We start from the raw sequence: 22,821 nt of genomic DNA, 5'->3' as shown, positions 1-22,821 counted from the left end.
AGTTTTGGCACATACATCATCTCATCTTTGCAATAACCTGTGGGGTAGATACAAAAGATGATGTTATTTTCATTTTCCAGATGAGGAAATAGGAGCCTGTTTCCTGGTCAGACAGGCTTAGTCAGCTGTGAGTGGCAGAGCTGGTATTCCCACCTGTTACCCTCAACCCCAGTTCCATTGCTCCTAACATGATTGTATCCTGGATAAACATGGTATCAAGAATGGAGAGGCCAAGCGCGGTGGCTCACACCTGTTATCCCAACACTGTGGGAGGCCGAGGTGGGCGGATCACCTGAGGTCAGGAGTTCGAGACCAGCCCGGCCAACATGGTGAAACCCCATCTCTACTAAAAATGCAAAAATTAGATGGGTGTGGTGGTGCGTGCCTGTAAACCCAGCTACTGGGGAGACTGAGGCATGAGAATCACTTGAACCTAGGAGGTGGAGGTTGCAGTGAGCCAAGATTGCCCCACTGCACTCCATCCTGCACAACAGAACAAGACATTGTCTCAAAAAAAAAAAAAAAAAAAAAAAAAAAAAGGAGAGTAAAATTTGGGAGGCTGAGGCAGGCAGATCACTTGAGGTCAGGAGTTTGAGACCAGCCTGGCCATCATGGCAAAAGCCTCTCTCTACTAAAAATACAAAAATCAGCCTGGCGTGGTGGTGGGCACCTGTAATCCCAGCTGCTCAGGGGGCTGAAGCAGAAGAATTGCTTGAACCTAGGAGGCAGAGGTTGCAGTGAGCCAAGATCATACCACTACACTCCAACCTGAGCAACAGAGAGAGACTCTGTCTCAAAAAAAAAAAAAAGGATGGAGAGTGAGAGAAAACTCAGAGACTTTGAAATAAGAAGTGAAAGAGGCCGGGCACAGTGGCTCACACCTGTAATCCCAGCACCTTGGGAGACCGAGGCAGGCAGATCATTTGAGGTCAGGAGTGCGAGACCAGCCTGGCCAACATGGTGAAACCTGTCTCTACTAAAAACACAAAAATTAGCTGGGCATGGTGGCGGGCACCTGTAATCCCAGCTACTCGGGAGGCTGAGGCAGGAGAATCACTTGAACCAGGGAGGCAGAGGTTGTGGTGAGCCAAGATCATGCCATTGCACTTCAGCCTGGGTGACAGAGCAAGACTCTGTCTCAAAAAAATTAAAAAAAGAAGAAGAAATGAAAGAAACTTGGCAATTGATTGGGTGTTTCTGATAAAGAAACAGAAGAAGGAAAAGGTGATTCCTAGGTTTCTAAAACCTGGAAGAGGAGGACAGTGAGATTATAATATAAGCAGCTGATGTTGGCAACATGCCTACTATGTGCCAGGCCGTGTGCCAAGCATTTTGCCATATTGCCTTATTAAATCCTTACAACTCTTTGAAGGTAGATCGTATAATTATTATTCTCATTTTAGAAAAGGGTGTGCATGAAAGTTGCTCTCACTTTTAGAAAAAGAAAAAAATCTTCCCTCCAAAACAAGGCTAAGCTCAACTGGACTCACTGGCCTATGCTGACAGTACCTGGGGCCTGGGACAGTGGTTTGGTGTTCTTGTGTGTATGGATGTATTACAATGTCAGACACAAAGTAACTAAGCCGTGCTCCTGGCGGTTATGATGCTTGCAAATCCAGCACTGCCAAACTGTTTAGTGCCTCCTAGGTGCTTTGCCTCTGGTTAGAACAAGCTTCACTAAGTGGATAGTTTTGCCTTGGCCCTGCCTTTAAGGCAGTCTGCCATGTCATCAAGAGACATAGGTAAGAATGCTCTCCTCCTTAGTTATGATTTAAAAATAAAAGTATAACAAAGTATAATTATCAAATGACTATTAGTAGAAATGTTGCATTTATATACACTATTTAGATTACAATTCTTAAATACAATGTCTTTCCTTCTTGTTACTTGTAATTAATTAGTATCAGTCACTGTCCAGTGTGAGCCTGGCATTGCCCTTAGGTTAACCAGTTCACATCCTGAACTTCTGTTGGTGCCCAGGGTATTTGTCTGAAACCCTGATTATTTACATCTCCCTCTAACTTTCAAATTTGTCTCCAATCTCATCTAAAACTATTAATACTTGAGAAAAGGCCTTTCCCCAATTTCCTGCTTCTAATCCCTTTATCCTCTTTCTTTCTTGGAAAAGTAGAGGAAAATGGTTTACATATCAAATAAAGTAAATAGTATATGAAAAAAAAAAAACCTCTTTCTAAGGGCTCCAAACTCTGTGGATATCTACCTGCTGGTTATTTATTCACTAAGCTGCACATAGCAATCCCCTAGCAACCATAAACATCATGGATAAAATCCCAACTCTTCTCCAATACCACCTGTTTGTAGGTAGTCATCCTTCTTTTAAAAGACTTGGGAGTTATACAAGGAATAAGTGCCAGAGTTTAGTTCTTTTTGAAAATAAATTTAAAGAAATCATAAGTTTTCACAGGGCTGTAAAGAGGTTTCTTCCCAGTGGTCCTTCACTCCAAGGCTGCATTGGAGATTATGCTGGTGAGGAAGCTTTGGTCTCATAGGTCTTTGGCCCCAAGGCAAAAGGTCATGGCTGTAAGTGTCTTTCTTCCTGATCCCCTCTAGGATTGTGAAGATGTCCAGTCCCAATCTGAACATTGTGACCTTACTGGGCAGTTGTCTCACTTACAGTAGCGCTTACCTCTTTGGGATTCAGGATGTTTTAGTGGGGAGCTCAATGGAAACTCTCATTCAGGTAGGTGAAGTTTTAAAATTTGGTTTTGACTATAAAGTTTTGATTATTTTTTTAAACCAGCTGCTCCCGTGGGTGGTGGTTTCCTTTATCCTTGGAGTGGGCACTTTTCGAGGGAATCCCAGAACACTTGGTGAGGTTCACTCTGTACCTCGTGCGCTCTGTGGGACCCAGACCCTACAGATCAGAGTGTGTGGAGAACTGATAAAGGTTCCTCTTGTGACTCTTCTGTCCCCTTCCACCCATAGACAAGACTGTCCATGCTGTGCATTGGGACCTCCCTTGTGTTTGGCCCCATTCTGGGAAAGAGCTGGCGACTCTACAAGGTGTTTACCCAAAGGGTCCCGGACAAGAGAGTGGTGAGTAGGCAGCAAGTACACAATGCTTGACTGTAGATGGCAGCTTCAGCATTGGTTAACAGCTAGAGAAGCTCATGCACATTACTGAGCCTAGCCCCTTTCAGGACATCCAAAGTTCTTGTTTCTCATTCCAAACCCTGGAATCATGCAGCCTCATAAGGCCTCAGGTCTGGAAGGCTGTGGATCAGTGCTGTTGAAGATAGGGCTTCAAATGTGGGCTCTGGTTCCTATGTACCCCAGGCCCTGTGGGGACATGTGAGCTGGCCAATACCTGGCACCAGTGTGAGGCAGAACAAGATACCCAGAGACTGTTGTTTGGCACAGGTGTGAGCTGGAAGTGAAGGGAGGAAGAGTGATTACAGAGAAACTATAGCAAGTAAGTAGTTATTTCCTTCCCTGGAGTCCAGTTCTTTTCTATGTAGAAGGCAGTTCTCTGTACTGAGAAGGATGTGCCCAAAGCAGTGAGCAAAGAAGAGCAGATAGAATCAACCCTAAGTTATGTAGCAGCCAGATCACCGACATGTCCCTGATATCAGTCATCAACTTAACCACATTTCCCCATTTTATCAGGTTGTCTGATGAGACTGCTCAAACCTCAATTCCTGACCATTATCCTCATTGGGTATAGGCCTTGCCCAGACCCAATATATCATTCAGTTGGTGTTTACTTCTCTGGAATGATGGGAATTTATTTTAGCAAATGTTATTGAATCATGGTGCATACTTACCAAAAGCTCAGCTGTGAGCAACCATACCTATGAAGAAGATTGCCTAAAAGGACAAAAACTGCATTCATCCCTCAAGAACACCAATTTCTTTTTTAAACAGCTTTACTGAAGTATAACTGACATGCAGTGAACTGCACATATTTAAAGCATATGATTTGATAAATTGTGACATGGATATACAACCAAGAAACATGGTGCATAATGAACATATCCCTCATCTTCAAAAGCTTCCTTGCAACCCTTTGTTATCTCCCTCCCCTGTCCAATCCTTATATCCCTTGTTCCTATCCTCAGAAAATCATTGATTTGCTTTCTGTCACTGTAGATGAGTTTGCATTTTCCAGAGTTTTACATAAATGGAACCATGCAGTATGGACTCTGTTTTCTCTGGCTTATTTTACTCACATAATTGTTTTTATGAATATTATAGTTATTTATCTATGTTGTGTGCATCAATAGTTATTTCTTTGTTATTGCTGAGTAGTATTACAATGCATAGACACAATTTGCTTATCTGTAGATGGATGTTTGGGTTATCGCCAGTTGTGGTGATTAAAATTAAAGCTGCTATGAACATTCGTGTACAAAGTCTTTGTTTAGACATAGGCTTTTATTTCTCTTGGGTGAAAACCTAAGAGTATGGTTGGATCATATGGTAAGTGTATATTTAACTTTTTAAGTAACGGTCAGACTGTTTTTCGAAGTGGTTGTACCATTCTGCATTTCCACCAGCAATGTATGAGAGTCCATTTCCTCCACATTCTTGGCAACATTTGATTTGATCAGTCTTTTTCATTTTAGGCATTCTAATAGGTATGTGTGGTAGTATCTCATTATGCTTTCAAATTTGCATTTCTCTAATGCAGTATTGAGCATTTCTTCACTTGCTTATTTGCCATCCATACACCTTCTTTGGCAAACTTTCTGTTCAAATCTTCCACCCATTTTTTTTTTTTTTTTCTGAGACAGAGTTTCATTCTTTCGCCCAGGCCGGAGTGCAGTGGTGTGATCTTGGCTCACTGCAACCTCTGCCTTCTGGTTTCCAGCAATTCTCCTGCCTCAGCCTCCCAAGTAGCTGGAATTACAGGCACCCACCAGCATACCCGGCTAATTTTTGTATTTTTAGTAGAGATGGGGTTTCATCATGTTGACCAGGCTGGTCTCGAACTCCTGACCTCGTGATCCACCTGCCTTGGCCTCCCAAAGTGCTGGGATTACAGGCGTGAGCCACCACACCCAGCCTCACTCATTTTTAAATTGGATTTTTTGTTGTCTTATTATTGAGTTTTGTGAGTTCTTTTTATATTCTGGATACAAACCCTTTATCAGATGTATGATTTGCGAAGATTTTCTTCCAGTTTGTTCTTTTGTTCCTTTTACTTTCATTTACTTCAGAATGTCTTTCAAAGATAAGACATTTCTCATTCTGATGAAGTTGAATTTACCAATGTGTTCTTTGTTTTTAGGTTTCTTGTTTATTTGTTTGTTTGTTTTTGTATTTTTAGTAGAGACGGGGCTTTACCATGTTGGCCAGGCTGGTCTCAAACTCCTGGCCTCAAGTGATTCACCAGCCTCAGCCTCCCAAAGTTCCAGGATTACAGGCATGAGCCACCACACCCGGCCCCAATGTGTTCTTTTATGGATCATGTTTTTGGTATTATATTTAAGAAATTTTTGCCTAACTTAAGGCCCCAAAAGGTTTTCTCATGTGTTTACTTCCAGAAATTTTAGAGTTTTAGCTTTGACATTTAGGCCTATGATCCATTTTGAGTTAATTTTGGTATATGGTATGATGTATTGATTGAATTTTAGTTTTTTACATATAGACATTTGATTATTCCAACACCATTTGTTGAAAAGATTGTCCTTTCTTCACTGAATTACCTTTGTGCCTTTGTTAAATCAGTTGTCCATAAGTGTGTAGATCTATTTCTGGACCCTCCATTCTGTCTCACTGATGTGTCTATCTCAACAGCAATGCCATATTGCCCTGATTACTGTAGCTTTATACTAAATCTTGAAATCAGGTAGTATTACTTCTTTGACTTCTCTTTCAATGCTGTTTTGGCTAATCTGGGTCCTTTGAATGCCCATGTGAATTTTTGAATCAGTTTACTGATTTCTACAAAAATTCTTTTGGGATTATGTTGAATCTAATAGATCAAATTATGGAGAACTGGCTTCTTACTAATGTTGTGTCCTTTGACCCATGAACCCATTTATTTAGGTCTTTAATTTTTCCCATCATTTTTTTGTACTTTTCAATATTGCTCTTTCACATCTTTCATCAAACTTATTTCTAGGGATTTTATATTTTTATGCTATTTTATATGTTACTATTTTTTTAAATTTCACTTTCCAGTTTGTTGCTAATAAATAGAAATATAATTATTATTTTTTTTTGAGATGGAGTCTCACTCTGTCGCTTAGGCTGGAGTGCAGTGGTATGATCTCGGCTTACCGCAACCTCCGCCTCCCAGGTTCAAGCAATTCTCCTACCTCAGCCTCCCAAGTAGCTAGGATTACAGGTGCCTGCTACCACACCTGGTTAGTTTTTGTATTTTTAGTAGAGATGAGGTTTTACCGTTTTGGCCAGGTTGGTCTCAAACTCCCAACCTCAGATGATCCGCCTTCCTTGGCCTCCCGAAGTTCTGGGATTACAGGCATTAGCCACCATGCCTGGCCACAGAAATATAATTAATTTTTATATGCTTAGCTTGTATACTGCAACCTTGCTAAACTACATGTTAGTTCTAGCAGCTTTTTTATAGAGTCTATCAGATTTTCTACAAAGATGATCATATCAGCAGTGAATAAAGATAATTTATTTCTAATCTCTTGTCTGATTGCACTGGCTAGATACAATAGTACAATCTGAATAGAAGTGGTGAGAGCAGATATATTTGTTATTCTTGATCCTATGAGGAAAACAGTCAAAACTAAGAATGATATTAGCAGTAGTTTTATTGTAAATTCCATTTATCCAGTTGGGGCAGTACTATTCTATTCTTATTTTGCTGAGAGTTTTAATCAAGAACTGATGTTGGGTTTTGTCAAAAGCTTTTTCTGGGTCTATTGAGATGATCATACAGTTTTTCTTTTCTTAGTTTATTCACATGGTGGATTATGTTAAATGGTTTTTTTTTTAAACCCTTACACAATCGACTTTATTTTTTAGAGTAGTTTTAAGTTAACATAAAAATTGAGCAGAAGGTACAGAGGTTTTACATATACAGTCTTTCCCCACACATGCATAGCCTCTCCCATTATCAATATTCCTCATCAGAGTATATACTTATTACAATTGATGGAACTACATTAATACATCATTATCACCCAGAGTCTGTACTTGACATTAGGGTTCACTTTTGGTGTTGTACATTTTATGGGTCTGGACAAATGTGCAATGACATGTATCTACCATTACAGTGTCATACAGAGTAGTTTTACTGCCCTAAAAATCCTCTATGCTTCTGCTCATTATCTCTTTCTCTCCCCATATGTTAAATGATTTAGGGTGTCAAACCAACCTTCCATCCCTGGGATTAGCTTCACTTGGTCATGATACATTATCCTCTTCATATATTGTTGGACACACTTTTATAAAAACTTTGTTTAGAATTTGTACATTCATGTTTTTAATACATATTGCTCTGTGGTTGCCTTGTAATATATTTTTCTAGTTTTGGTATCAGGGTAATGTTGGCTTTATAAAATGAGTTGGGAACTATTCCCTTCTTTTCAATTTCAGGAATAATTTCTATAGAATAGCATAATTGGCACTCATGTATAAGTACCTTACAATAGTATGCTTCCTTTTATCCCCATTCCTGTCTTTGCTGTTACATGTTATAGGCCCCATGCAATTCTTTTGTTTAATAAATCAATTATCTTTAAAAATATTTTATTTTTTTATTTTTAAGACCCAGGACAACATGCTGAATTTTGTTATTTTCTTTAATGATATTTAAGTAATGAAAACTAATCATGTATTTTTCTGTTTAGTTACCATTTCCAGTGTTCTTAATTTCCTGTATAGATCCACATTTTTATCTCATATTATTTTCCTTTGCCTGAAGGATATCTAACATTCCAGTGTGGGTGTGCTACTACTGAATTCTTTCAGCTTTTGATTATCTGAAAAAGTCTTTATTTTGCCTTCATTTCTGGAAGATATATTACTGAGTATAGAATTCTAGACTGAAATTTTCTTTTCTTCTTCTAGTACTTTCAAGATGTTCCTGCACTGTCTTCTCACTTGGCCTTGTATCTGATGAGAAGTGTCAGGTTTATTTTATGTCTACACAAAATGTGTCTTTCTTCACTGCTTGCTTTGGGTAGTTTCCCTTTATCACTGGTTTTGAACAGTTTGATTAGGCAATTGGTTTGTTTTTAATTTTACAAACACCTTGAATCACGTAACTGGTTGTGCTTCTTTTCACTGGTTGTCAAAAGCTCAGATCCACATTTCTTCTGCTCCAATTAGTAAATGCTATTATATATACACTCTTCATCTGAGCCTTCATCATAATTCCCTTTATTTTCTCTCTTCCCTGTTGTTAAATATTTTAATCCTATCACAGTATATATTTTTCTCAATTTTATTTTTGTAGTCACAAACTAACACATTCTCTTCATCCTAAGTCAAATACGGATGGTCCCTGACATAAAACAGTTCAACTTACAGGTTTTCTATTTTACAATGGTGTGAAAGCAATCCACATTCAGTAGAAACCATACTTAAAATACCCATACAACCACTCTGTTTTTCACTTTCAGCACAGTAGTCAATACATTTTATGAGATATTCAACACTTCATTATAAATTAAATTAAGCTTTGTTTTAGATGATTTTGCCCAGGTGTAGGCTAATATAAGTGTTCTGAGCACATTAAAGGTAGGCTAGGTTAAGCTGCAATGTTTGGTAGCCTAGGTGTATTAAATGCATTTTTGACTTATGATATTTTCAACTTATTATGGGTTTATCCAGACATAACCCCATCATAAGTCAAGATCATAAGTCAATCTGTAATTCATATGTATATAATGAAAATGCTAATGATTCTTCCTGCATCTCTGAGTCCCACCCTCTCAGTTAATAGTTATTAACATTGTGGTGTGACATTCATATCTATGTGCTTATATAAACATATAGAAATAATAGTTTATTTATTTTATAAAACACCTTGAGTCCTTTGTGGGAAAAGGTAGGATATGAAGAAGTTAGACAAATGGAAATGTGTAATGCTAATAATGATATCAGCATAGAAGTCATTGTAAATGTTTGGTGTCTGTTTCATTTTTGATAGCTACATTTGAAGCTCCTTGGGAGGGCTGACCTTGGAGCATATAGCTGAGAGCACATGGGATACTCTAGCCCCTGTGTCATTTAGCCAGTCAACAAGGAGAAGTTTTGACCTTGACTCTTTTGCAGATTATCAAAGACCTGCAGTTGCTGGGGTTGGTGGCAGCCCTGTTGATGGCTGATGTGATCCTGCTCATGACGTGGGTGCTGACTGATCCCATCCAGTGCCTCCAGATTCTCAGTGTCAGTATGACGGTGAGGGGCCAAATCCCTAGGGAATCTCATCCCCAAACTGGACTGACCTCTGTGGATACACAGGAGTCATCCTTGCAACAAGAAGATAAAGGACTCCAAGAGGAGGGAGAGTCAGGAGTTGTGGCTTCCATGTAATTCTTGCCCTAGTCTGCTGCCACTCCCACTGCTCCTCCTGCCCGAGTGTCTCTTTGTGGGCATACAATGAGATATCAGCATGCTGGAATCTGCTTGGCAGTTCTGCCACTTCCACATTATCAATAATTAAAACTTTCAGCTATCGGCAGTTACCTTCCCCTAATTGTAGAGGTGGAGGTAGTAGTTTAAGGTGGCCTTTGGAGTCAGTCAACCCTGGTTCAAATCCCAGCCCTACCAAGCTCACCAGTTGTGTGACCTTGGGAAAGTTATGTAACCTCTCTAAGTCTGTTTCCTAATTGGTAAAATTGAGATAATAATACTACCTATCTCATAGGGTTGTGGCAAAGATTAAATGAAACAATGTAGGTAAAAGACTTAACCATGTCCAGTACATACTATTCAATTAACAAGAAGTATGGCCGGGCACGGTGGCTCACGCCTGTAATCCCAGCATTTTGAGAGGCTGAGGCAGGCAGCTCACTTGAGGTGAGGAGTTTGAGACCAGCCTGGCCAACATGATGAAACCATGTCTCTACCAAAAATACAAAAATTAGCCAGGCGTGGTGGCATATGCCTGTAATCCCAGCTACTTGGGAAGCTGAGGCAGGAGAATCTCTTGAACCCAGGAAGCAGAGGTTGCAGTGAGCTGAGATTGCACCACTGCACTCCAGCCTGGGTGACAGAGTGAGACCCTGCCACCAAAAAAAAAAAAAAAATTATTATATATCTCCAGCCTCACGAGGGGCTGAGGAATACAGTGGAATCATGGAATCGTGACATTGCAAGATTAATGTTTAAGGATTCAATGATTTGCAAAAAGCAGGTGCATAATGAAATAGTTTATAGTTTTGTTGAGGCACTAATTTGATTGGGGTAGCAAAGCACATAAATGAGGGGTAAGCCCTAGTGTCACCAAGCACACAGCTGTTAGCCCAACTTTATCATCTCTTCTCCTAACACGTAGTCACTCTCATTTAGGTTCTAGTGGAGTCACCTAAATGCTGCAGTTTTTACATACTGAGGGGGTATCATGTACTGTAGAAGAATTCATGCTCCAGGATGTTCACAAAGATCTGCTTTGTGTTCCTGGTAATTGTGGGCACCTCCACTTCTGACTCTGTGTCCCTTCTAGGTGACAGGGAAAGACGTGTCCTGCACTTCGACCAGCACCCACTTCTGTGCTTCCCGGTATTCCGATGTTTGGATTGCTCTCATTTGGGGATGCAAGGTTGGTAACCACATCTGATATGGTCTCTGTCACCAAGAAAATGGATATGAAGAGGGAATTACAGGAATTAACGAGATGATGTCTGCAAAGAATCTTGAACTCAGAGGAGACCTCTGTTGATGCATAAACTTCAAAGCCATGACTGTTTTTACTTTTCTATTTGTATTTGTTTGGGGGAGACCCTCCAACTCTTTAGACTCCCTCATTCAGTCCTCCCCCAAATCATCTGGAATTCACCCACTGTTTCTCCTATTTATTGGTCTGGTTTCTTAATTGATTTGACAATACCAGTTTTCCCTTCGTCTTCCCTGCAAGAGGAATTATGAGGAGAAATTTGACCCAGCTTTATTTGTTCTCCTAAGTGCCCTTATTATGTCTCTTGTGTGTTTCTTCAAGATTTGGGCCAAGGTGTCCTGGTGCCTTTCACCCACCTGACTTTCTCCCTCTGGTTGGAAGCAAGACTGGCTCTGAGACAGATGGCAGCATTCACAGGGCCCTTTGAGGGGTTCCACCTGTCTCACAGTGTCTGCCATACTGCCCCAAATCTCTCACCATTAGACTCATTTGTCTCTGTTAGATGGGCAAAAGTAGAATATTATTTCCAGAAGGTAGAGGATACCTGCATGGAGCACTGAGGATGGTCCTCAGAACAGGACAGCTGGTTTTCAGCTTAGGGAGACAGAGAGCTGGTGCTGAGGGGTACAGGGCAGTCCTGATTCCATAAACAAGCAAGTCCTGCCTGACAGCAGACTACCTGTTGACTATCAGGGCAGAGAGGTCTGGTTGACTGATTACTGGCAGAGGAAAAGGAGGAGTTTTTGTAGAAATAAGTACCCTTTAAGGGTAAACTCTGGCCGGGCACAGTGGCTCACACCTGTAATCCCAGCACTTTGGGAGGCTGAGGTGGGTGGATCACTTAAGGTCAGGAGTTCGAGACCAGCCTGGCCAAACATGGTGAAACTCTGCCTCTACTAAAAATATAGAAATTAGCTGGCTGTGGTGGTATGCACCTATAATCCCAGCTACTCGGGAGGCTGAGGCAGGAGAATCACTTGAACCTGGGAGGCAGAGGTTACAGTGAGCCAAGATTGCGCCACTGCACTCCATCCTGGGCAACAGAGCGAGACTCTATCTCAATAAAAAAAAGGGGGGGAGGTAAACTTTACCCACTCCACCACTAAGAAAGTATTAGAAGTTGTTGCTTGTGAGGAACAGGTTTAGGGGTGGGCCAGACTAGGGCAGGGAAACATTCCTTTTTAACTATGTGCAAATATTACTTTGACAGAAATATTTTTTAAAAGAAGACTCTAGGAAGTGAACAGCTCTTGATCTCCAGAATCTTGCTAATGGTTAAAAAAGGAGCTTTAGTTGTGACAGATCAGGGTTTGAATCTGACTCCGCCCCTGGCTAGCCGACCCTGAGCCTCATTTAACCTCTCTGAGCCTCAGTTTCCAAATTTTAAAATGCGGATGATGATAATATCCCCTCAGAACTGTTCTGTCTCTAAAGAGTTAATGCATGTTAAGAGTTTTCAGCCGCTCCTGGTCCATAGCAAGAGCTCAATAAATGTTAGATATTATTATTACTATTCTTCCACTGCCCCCAGACACTTCTGGAAAATACATTGCCTCTGTTGGTTCCTTGAGTCCCTGTAGAAGAGTGTGTCCTCCCTAGCCCAGAAAGCCAGCACTTCCCCCATAGCTACTTACTTTGTGACTCAATTTGATTTATTTTCTCCATTGCCTTTTATATACTCTCATTTCCATTTTATTTTACTGTAACATCTTTCTGTAGGAAAAAGAAGGAAAAGGATGGAGCATCAGGAAACTTACTGAGCCAGACCCCATAGACTCCCTGGTCAGTGAGAAGCTCCTCAGGAGGACCCCAATCTCCACATTGAGTTCTAGGACCCCCGCTCTCTGTCAACTGCCCCCTACCCCACACTTCTCAGCAGTTAAGGCCAGTGATATGCAAGGATCAAATATGACTCACTCAGACACCAGCCAGGAATGTATAGACATTTGATTCACACCCATTTCCCCTTTAACAAGAATTTTAATGGAATTAAAATCTTTTAGTGGAATCATATCTGAACATTTCAAAATCACAGAATTAATTTCATTTGCCTTTTATTAAATTAGCAATGATCCAACTCTGCTGAATACCACCTGATGGCATCAGTTACCCAAAAGTTGGGCTTCCCTGGTCTCCTGACTTATGTGTCCTCTAGTCATTGAAGATCTCAGGGTGGCCACATTTCGCCCTCAGGCCCCATTTGGAACACTGGGCATTAGGGGAACCTGGAAGGTATCTCTTCCATGCTGACTCCTTCCCTTCTGGCACAGCCAGTTCTCCAAAATATGTTCTTTAGTGTCACCCAGGAAGGTGGAGTTGACCACGTCATATGATTTGAGGGTCACCAGCAGGTGTCCTGCTAATACCTGACTTTATTTTCATTATTAGTTCTCCCTCTGAATCCCACAGTCCCACCCCCACCTCGTCTCCCATGGCATCTTCACGTTCTGAGTCATCAACATGAACATTTTTAGGCTGGGCGCAGTGGCTCACGCCGGTAATCCCAGCACTTTGGGAGGCTAAGGCGGTTGGATCACCTGAGGTCAGGAGTTTGAGACCAGCCTGACCAACATGGTGAAACCCCATCTCTACTAAAAATACAAAATTAGCCCAGCATGGTGGCACAAGCCTGTAATCCCAGCTACTCGGGGGCTGAGACAGGAGAATCGCTTGAACCCGGGAGACGGAGGTTGCAGTGAGCAGAGATCATGCCATTGCACTTCAGCCTGGGCAACAAGAGTGAAATTCCATCTCAAAAAAAAAAAAAAAAAAAAAGAAGATTTTTGTGCTTACCTTAAATCTACCTACCAGACCAAGTGTTAAAAGCCAGGACCATGACTTCTTTGTGTCACTATTTTCTGCCCTACACGTACTATGGCACTGCGCACATAGTCAGAAAGGTGAACCTAATTGAATCTATGTGTTATGTATTATTGACTAAAGCTTTGATTTCTGTATGAATGCAGCTCCTATGGAGGGGGCAGCACTTTAAGGTGCTGTGAGTTATTTTCTCCTTAGTACAAATGACAACTCTGAGAGCAGGTTTATATTCATAGGAAAGAGAACAGAATAGGGCCCTGGGTTCCTTGTAGGGGAGCAAGAAATGTCACAAAAAGGGTGAGAACTATAGATGGAGCTTTCGCTGTCTGTGCCTGCCCCACAGTCTTGCCTGGGTCCCAGCCTGCCTTTGTTCTCCCCTTTTTTTACCCTTCATCTCCCATAAACACTCACTGGCATGGAGCCGCTGCTAGCCTGTAGAGATCCTTTGTGTAAATTTTTTAAAGGCCCATCCCTTCTAGTCAGATGCAGTCTTGCAGGTGCAAGGCTTGGCAAGCAGATGGTGCCTTTGGGCAAATTAGAGAAAAGAGCCCCTTCCTCTGGGCACTGCCCTGGCTGTGGCACGTGACTTGACAAGCAGATCAGAGGTCACTTTCAGCTTCCCTGTGCACCCTCAGCTTTGAGCAGGGCAACACTGGACAATGGCTGTGGTAGCACTCACTATCAGAGGTTCTGTGGGCCCACTGTCCTCCAAGTGCCCAACAGCTCTTTCTGTAGGGATACTAACCCACCCACATGATCCTGTCCTATGCCTTGTCTCAGAAGAGTCTTATTTAATGGCTGACTTGCTGACTTCTGATAAACTAATTCTCAGCAAAGGAGAGGAAAATAACATTTATTAAGTACCTAGTAGGTATAAGGGGCTGCCCTGAGGGTTTTCTTATGTGATATCTTAGTAAATCCTCATAGTAGTCCTTAAGGTAGGTATTATTATCCTAATTTTACAGATGAGGAAATTGGTTGCAAACCTACTGCTCGTTGACCTCTTGTTCCACTTCTCTGAGCCTCCGTCACCTCTTTACCCCCCAGGGCCTGCTCCTGCTGTATGGTGCCTACCTGGCTGGCCTGACTGGCCATGTCAGCTCCCCTCCTGTGAATCAGTCCTTAACCATCATGGTGGGGGTCAACCTCCTTGTACTGGCTGCTGGGCTGCTTTTTGTAGTCACCAGATACTTGCATTCCTGGCCCAACCTGGTCTTTGGACTCACATCTGGAGGGATCTTTGTTTGTACAACTACAATCAACTGCTTCATCTTCATTCCCCAGGTATGGATTTTGCAGGGCTGGTCCTCTTAGTCACTCTAGAGTTTTTCACTGACAAATTGCTCATTTTGTTTTCTACTGATACCTTTCCATGCCACTTATTGGAGAGTCAGAAAGCAGACGGGATCCTAGTGAGCTGGTTGCCTTTGTCCTTTCTCACTGTCCTGGTCAGCAAGGGGGACAAGCCAGAGTGGTCCAAGCAGTGGTGGCAGCCCCTGTTTGCACTCTTCCACACATGTGGTGCCTGTCCCTTGTGGGGGCTGCCTCGCAGTCCTGCTTTTCCATCCACCCTCTGGTCTGCTGCACTCGTTCCCCATCCTCCCCTCATTTCCATCATGTTATTAATACTTCTTTCACTAGCCTGGGAGCAAGGAACCTTTATATTTTTCCAATTGGGGATTGCAGACTCACAGGAAAAAATCCATTTAGATGGAACTTTATGATTTGAAATGCTTTCCCTTTCTTTTTATTGGAGGAAAATACAGAACATTTCTCTGCTTTTTACAATAAGGAGAGGTAGAAACTAAATAAAAATATGTTTCATATTATGGGGATTTTAAAAAATCAAATGAGGGAGGAAGACAGAAGCAGAAATAGCCAGATAGCAAAGAAGAAAGGGAGTCAGAGGGAACAGAGAAGGAATCCTAGGCTCAGAAAGCAAAGGGATGTGGGATTGTTCATGCTACACCCTGGGGACCATCGAGCCACATATATCTAGGTTAATGAACTTGGCACTAGGTACTTTCTTGTTTCCCTCCTAGTTCTCCTTTTCTTCCCTCTGAGACCTCCCTCATCCCACTCCTCCTTCAAGACCCTGTCCTGATTCCCATTGCAACTTCCAGTTGACTGTAAACTAATTCCTCATGATGGAGCTAACTGATAATGTAAGTGTTGGCTGATGGCACGTTACAGTGTATTTGTGGAAGGGAAGAGTGCACTTTGGGTCATGATGGTATGACATGGGCATAGCCCTGTTACGATTCTTCTCTATCACAAATCCTCATTACAGTACTCAACAGAATACATAAATATGGAAAAATCTGCAGCAGCAGCACTAGAAACGATGGATGGCTATTGCCTCTGTGCCAGAAACTGGAGGAATTTTTGCCAAATCTTAATGCCGTAAAAATTGGAATGAAGGAAGCCATTTAGAGCTGAGGCTTGTTTGTCTGGGATGAGGCAGAAATGGGCTCTGAGAAGCAAGGACTGTTTCTCCCTGGGAGACCGGGGGCGGGGGTGGGGCGGGTGGGCAGGGGGAAGGGTAGGCAGGTACCTTTTGGGAAGCCCACCCCTTAGGCCCTGCAGCCAATATTGTTGGATTGGTAGCGATCAACAATGCAGAGAACTGGTGCTGAAGGGTACAAGGCAGTCCTGATTCCATAAACAAGCAAGCCCTGCCTGACAGCAGCCTACCTGTTGACTGTCAGGGCGGAGAGGCCTGGTTGACTGATTACTGGCAGAGGAAAAGGAGGAGTTTTTGTAGAAATAAGTACCCTTTAAGGGTAAACTCTGGCCAGGCACAGTGGCTCACACCTGTAATCCCAGCACTTGGTGAGGCTGAGGTAGGCGTATCACTTGAGGTTAGGAGTTCGAGACCAGCCTGGTCAACATGGTGAAACTCTGTTTCTACTAAAAATATGAAAATTAGCTGGGCATGGTGGTGCACGCCTATAATCCCAGCTACTCGGGAGGCTGAGGCAGGAAAATCACTTGAACCCGGGAGGCAGAGGTTGCAGTGAGCCGAGATTGCGCCACTGCCCTCCAGCCTGGGCAACAGAGCTGCTAACCCCTTTCTTCCTTGCTTGCCTGCACTATAGAGACAGCAACAGCTAGACTCTTCTTTTGCCAGCTTCCCATAGAGATAGGAGTGCCTATATGACACCATTTTGAACACTAGAGGTTTTCTGAGAAGCTTCTGAGAAAGCTTTTGCTTTCCTGAAAAAGGTTATAAGCATGGCTAACATCACCCTTTTTACCTTCTTCCTGCCTTGAATGTATGTGATTCCTAGAGCTATGGCAGCTCTCTTGTGAACATGAGGAAAAGACTAAGAGAATATAGTTATAATACTAGGAAGATACCGCTCTTTCCATGTAAGGTTATAAATTCTGGAGGAAATGATCTATGAAGGGAATCTGCAGTTCACAAGAAGAGGACTACAAATGTCTAAAGATTTAGAGAAGCTGCCTTCCTCTGAAGTAGAAGTGTTTAGAAGATACCAGACTTGTCAATAGAATTCAAAGGATATTGTCTCTTTTCAACTAAAGCAAACTATCATGAAAAAAAGCTAATCTTAATAAAATATTGAATAAGGATTAAAAATATGGTATTAAATTTAAAATCCCAATAGAAGCATTGACTGGGCAATTAGACACTACAAAATATTGAATTAGTGAATTACTTTAAGGAAACAGAAAATAAGGAAACAAATGAGAGACTAGATAAGAAAATATGGAAAATGGCCAGATGCAGTACCTCATGCCTGTAATCCCAGCATTTTGGGAGGCCGATGTGGGCGGATCACCTGAGGTCAGGAGTTCGAAACCAGCCTGACCAACATGGTGAAACCCCATCTCTACTAAAAATACAAAAATTAGCTGGGCGTTGTGGCATCCATCTGTAATCCCAGCTACTAGGGAGACTGAGGCAGGAGAATCGCCTGAACCCAGGAGGCAGAGGTTGCAGTGAGCCAAGATCACGCCATTGCACTCCAGCCTGGGCAACAAGAGTGAAAATCTGTCTCACAAAATAAAATAAAAAGAAAAAAATAAAATATGGAAAACATCTAGGAATACAATTGAGAGCTGATAGGAGTCTCTGAAAGAGAACAAAATAATTTGGGGCAGAAGTCATTATCAAAGAGCTATCAGAGGAAAGCGTTTCTGAACAAACAAAGCCTTGGTCAGAAAACTGAATGAATTGGCAATCTCCATGATGGCGCCCTGCTTACTGCTCCTCTCTCCATCCTCACCTCTCACCACTGCCCCCTTGCATCGTAAGCCTCAGCCACATCACTTCCCCTTTGCCTGGTGTTTGAGTCCTCAGCAGCTAGGACAATTGTGACATCTGGGTACTCTACACACAAAAATGCAGGATGAAGTGCTGCTTGAAATCTGCCTTCCAGGTTTTCACTAAGCAACAAACACTTGATTTGTTGAATTGGGAATGGAAATGGAATGATTATGAAATACAGGAATTGGGTGGATGGACTGCACTGGCCTTGCTTTCCTTCTGTCTCACTCCCTCTTTCCCTCCTAGCTTTCTTAAGCTTCCTTTCTCTTACTCTGTCTTTCCTCTTCCATTTTCTCCCTTGTGTTTTTGTTTTTTTTTCTCCTCTGGAACTAACTGACCATGATGTGAAACTAAAAAATGTATTTTGTAGTCTGTTGTATTTTAGGTTTAGATGGTAAGTAGTTCTTTTTCAAAATATAAAAGAAACTGAGGTTTGTTAGGTTTCTGTGTGTTTCCCTCTGGCTCAGAGGTCTTTGGTAGAAGAACGATTCTCCCTGTGATACTTGCACTGTGTATTCCTAGAAGAGAATTTGGGAAAGTAATTTGAGTAAATTTGGGAAAGTGCGAGAGGGGAACTATCTGGGTAAGGGTTGGGGGTTGCAGCAAAACGGGGTTCCTTCTTGCCAGTGAGCTTTCAGACATGACTGTGATGGGAGGAGTTTGTGAAAGCAAAGGCACAGATACCCCCAGGGCAGCGAGGCAGCGCCAGAGAGCGGGTGAAATGGATGACATTACTAAGGAGACAAGGGGCCCAAGAAGCCTTCTTTACACAGGCACTCAGGAAATGCCTGAGTGTTTATGCCAAGCACTGAGGTCATCACTAGAAGTCAGCCAGCCGCTGCTGTTCTGACCTGAATATGACCCATCCCCCAACCCTCTGCTCCCTCAGAGAGGCAGGCAGGTCCTAAGGTAGGACATTGTTTTCTCTCTCCTCTAACCCCGAAAGCATTTCATCTGCTCCTCCCTGAAGATGTGCAGGCCTTTCTAATCTGCCTTATAATTATACGTATATGTCCCAGCACCCCTACTAGACCAGTGAGCATTTTAAAGAAAGCTTCCTTCATTTGTTCATGCATGCATCCATCCATCCACTTATTAACTGCTGGGTACATGTACTTAAACACAGGGTCCGCCTCTAGGTCTAGTGGGGAGCAAACATGAAAGGAATTATCATATATGTGTTAAGAGCTTTGAGAAAGGCCTTCCCCAGCCCATCTGAGAACTCGGTGGCACCTTCTCAGAAAATGAGGCTGGGCATGGTGGCTCATGCTTATAATCCCAGCACTTTTCAAGGCTGAGGCGGGTGGATCGCTTGAGCCCAAGAGTTCGAGAGCAACCTGGTCAACATGGTGAAACCTGGTCTCTGCAAAAAATGCAAAAATTGGCTAGATGTGGTGGCTCACGCCTGTAATTCCAGCAGTTTGGGAGGCCAAGGCGGGCAGATCACCTGAAGTCAGGAGTTTGAGACCAGCCTGGCCAACATGGTAAAACCCCGTCTCTACTAAAAATACAAAAAATTAGCTGGGTGTGGTGGCGGGCGCCTGTAATCCAGCTACTTGGGAGGCTGAGGCAGGAGAGTTGCTTAAACCGGGAGACAAGGGTTGCAGTGAGCCGAGATTGTGCCATTGCACTCCAGCCAGAGACAGAGTGAGACTGTCTCAAAACATATAAAGCAAAAATTAGCCAGGCATGGTGGTGCATGCCTCTGGTCCCAGCTACCCAGGAGGCTGAAGTAGGAGGATCACCTGAGCCCAGGAGGTTGAGGCTGCAGTGAGCTGTGATTGTGCTACTGCACTCCAGACAGAGTAAGACCCTGTCTCAAAAAAAAAAAAAAAAAAAGAAGGAAGGAAGGGAGAGAGGGAGAGAGGGAGGGAGGGAAGGAGAGAGGGAGGGAGGGAAGGAGGGAGGTAGGAAGGAAGGAAGGAAGGAAGATGAGGTGTTCGAGCTCAGTCTTGAAGGAAACATAAGAGTTCATTGAAGAGATGGGGGAAAGTAGGTGGCATTTCTGATGGAATAACATCATGACCAGAGGCAGGGAGGCTAGAAAGAGAGTAGGGTATGTTTGGAGCACCACGGTCTTTGTTATTTTTGAAGCACAAATGGAAACCAGGGGGAGAATGACAGGACTGGGGAGAGACACACCTGGGGAGCTTCTGAGGCCCTGCTGGACCCTGTTAAAGAGTTGACATTTAGTCCCACCATATTAGTTTCCCACTGCTGCTATAACAAATCCCCACAAGCTTAGTGGCTTAAAATAATACAAATTTATTATCTTAAAATCTTGGAGGTCAGAAATCTGAAATAGGTCTTATTTGGCTAAACTTAAGGTGTCAGGAAGTCTGTATTCCCTCCAGAGATGCAAGGGGAGAATCTGTTTCCTTGTCTTTTTCAGCTTCTAGAGGCCGTCTGCATTCTTGTGCTTATTGTCCCCTCCTCCACCTTCTGAGCCAGCCAGGTTCAAATCTGCCAGAAGAGATTCAAATCTTTCTCTCTCTCGTCCCTGTTTCCATTGTCACATCTCCTTCTCCAACTCTGGCTCTCCTCCCTCCCTCCTATAAGGATTCTTGTGATTACATTGGGCCCACTTGGATAATCCAGAATAATCACCCCTCTTGAAATCCTTAATTACATTTGCAAAGTCCCTTTTGCCACATAAGGTCACATATTCACAGGCTCCAGGAATTAGGATGAGAGAGAACATCTTTGAGAAGCCACTGTTCAGTCTGCCACACCCCCATAGCCCAGAGGCTCAGAAAACCAGAATCTGCCTGTCCTTCTGGAGGAAGGCAGAGGAGAGGCCCTGAATTGTGAAATTCATAGCTGGATTCCAGAAACCCTGAAGGGTTGAGCCTTAAAGAGTATCTTCACAAATGAGGAATGAAGGGCTAGAGTAATCAAGGGGTATCTTGGCTCCACTTGGCCAATTTAGAGACAGGAAGACCAAAAGCCCTGGGAGGGCCCTTACGCCAGTGCTGAGCTGCTCCTCTGCCAGCCCTGCAGAGAGGCCTCAGTCTGGGAGTGCTGGGGGAGATGAAGGAAAAGCTGTACTGCAGCACTTCCAGGGTCAGTGTGAGGAGAATAACCCTAGGAGGTCTGATTCATCCACCCAAGGCCACAGATGACCTTGTGGTGTTGGCTCCAGTAGCTCCCAAGTAGGATGGTGAGCTGAGAGCATCCTTTCGTGGGGAGGGGGCCTTCAAGAAGGGCATCTGAGAGGGGAGGTACCAGGCCTGACCCAACACAGGTCACACAGACTCCTGGTGCCATGATGGACTCATGATGAGTCAGCAGAGGACCCAAGAGGACTTGGGTGATAATATCAATTTCAATGGCATTGAAATTGATAGCAGGATTCAGAATCCTATCTGAGATTTACAAAATTTGGTTTACACTCCATGGTCGGAGCTTAACAAATGTTTGATGGATGAGTAAAGAAATCCCAGGATCCCTTTGAGGCTACCCATAGACACTGCAGCATCATTTCTAGAATCAAGGTCCCAGGGTTCCCAGTGTCCATCACTAGGACACTTAGTTATGGGGATTCCTGAGAGGAAAACAGAGGCCTTCCCCACTGTGGCTTCCTGCGTCACTCACATTACTGTCATTCGGTGGGTCAGCAGTACCCCACAGACTCAGGCAGAGGCTCCTGTTTCTATGTTCAGCTTCATTCCTGTTAAACTAAACCAGCCCATGCTTCTGCAGAGTGTTCCTCAAGACCAGTTTCTCCTGAAGAGCTTTCCCTGGACTGCCACCGTTAACAGTCTCTCTCTTCATCAACTGAGTGAGGACACAGACATGGCACAGTGTCCTGCTTACAGCTGTTGTTCTGCTGCTAAGTGGCTGTGTAAGCTTAGACACAACACTCCTGAGCCTTTCCTAGTTTGTCAAAGAAACTGGGTGATGAGCTAGAGCATCCTGATGTGGCTAGGGAGCTGCCCTCAAAGGCTCTCTGAGCCTTGATTATTGACTTGGGTTAGAAGTTCACCCAAAGGAACTGAATTTTCAATAGCAGCAAGCACATTGTTACTGAACAAATGAAAAATAATTAAATAGCTGCATGCAACGAGAAAGTGTCATTTGAAACTTATAGCGTTCAGGTTGCTTAACCTCAGGATAGCTCCTAACTCTGGCTTTAGAATGTGGTGGTAGAAGATACTTCAGCTCTGGTTTTCTTTGACCAGTTTGGCAATGGGTAGGCAGATGGGCTAAGGCTGTTCTATTTTATCTACCTGTCCTATTCTTCCTTTGGAAATTTGTGTTTGTTTTTAGGGTGTTTTGGGTTTTTTTTTTTTTTTTTTTAAGATTGGGTCTCACTCTGCCACCCAGGCTGGAGTACAGTATCACAACAATAGCTCACAGTAGCCTGAAACTCTTGAGCTCAAGTGATCGTCCCACTTCAGCCTCCTGAGTAGCTGGGATTATAGGAGTGAGCCATTGCACCCAGCCCTTTGGCATTTTAAAAATTATATAACCTTAACATTCTGTATACCTTTTGTCATTACCATCTTTGAGCCCTCCAGAGCAAAGTACATTTTAAGGAGAGAATAGCTCGCGCATGTGTGTATCTATGATAGTGTCATTCCTTGGTGTTTATGAGAAAGAGTGAGAGAATGTGTTTCTGGATGTGTAATTAAATAAATAACATGTGTTCTTTTATCTAACAGCTGAAGCAATGGAAGGCATTTGAAGAGGAAAACCAAACAATCAGACGCATGGCCAAATATTTCAGCACTCCCAGCAAAAGCTTCCATACCCAGTATGGTGAGGAGGAGAACTGCCACCCGAGGGGAGAGAAAAGCTCCATGGAGAGGCTCCTCACAGAAGTAAGCTCTGCCCCTGCCTGGAAGATTCCCTGTAAAGGATCCAATCATGCATCGGTGGCCCCCAAGGCTCTTATTGCTGATGTTCTCTTTTCCTCTCATTCTCC

At 43.0% G+C, this 22,821-nt stretch overlaps 1 protein-coding gene across 4 annotated transcripts in view; it reads left to right on the top strand.

The window, feature by feature from the left end:
* The window catches only part of GPR156 (G protein-coupled receptor 156), a 120,419-nt gene that overhangs the window by 89,728 nt on the left and 7,870 nt on the right, over positions 1-22,821 (top strand). For 2 of the 4 annotated variants that reach the window (XM_001164405.7, XM_054682192.2), the window contains 6 exons: positions 2,572-2,701; positions 2,947-3,057; positions 9,220-9,345; positions 10,613-10,708; positions 14,651-14,887; positions 22,559-22,717. In XM_001164405.7, coding sequence (XP_001164405.1) covers positions 2,572-2,701; positions 2,947-3,057; positions 9,220-9,345; positions 10,613-10,708; positions 14,651-14,887; positions 22,559-22,717 — 859 coding nt within the window. The remainder of the gene's footprint in view (positions 1-2,571; positions 2,702-2,946; positions 3,058-9,219; positions 9,346-10,612; positions 10,709-14,650; positions 14,888-22,558; positions 22,718-22,821) is intronic. The other 2 variants (XM_054682193.2, XM_054682194.2) reach the window with 1 other exon arrangement.

The sequence above is a fragment of the Pan troglodytes genome, chromosome 2, assembly GCF_028858775.2.
Source record: "Pan troglodytes isolate AG18354 chromosome 2, NHGRI_mPanTro3-v2.0_pri, whole genome shotgun sequence".
Classification (NCBI taxonomy): domain Eukaryota; kingdom Metazoa; phylum Chordata; class Mammalia; order Primates; family Hominidae; genus Pan; species Pan troglodytes.
Note: the sequence above shows the minus strand (reverse complement) of the source record. Positions and strands in the feature narration are given on the sequence as shown.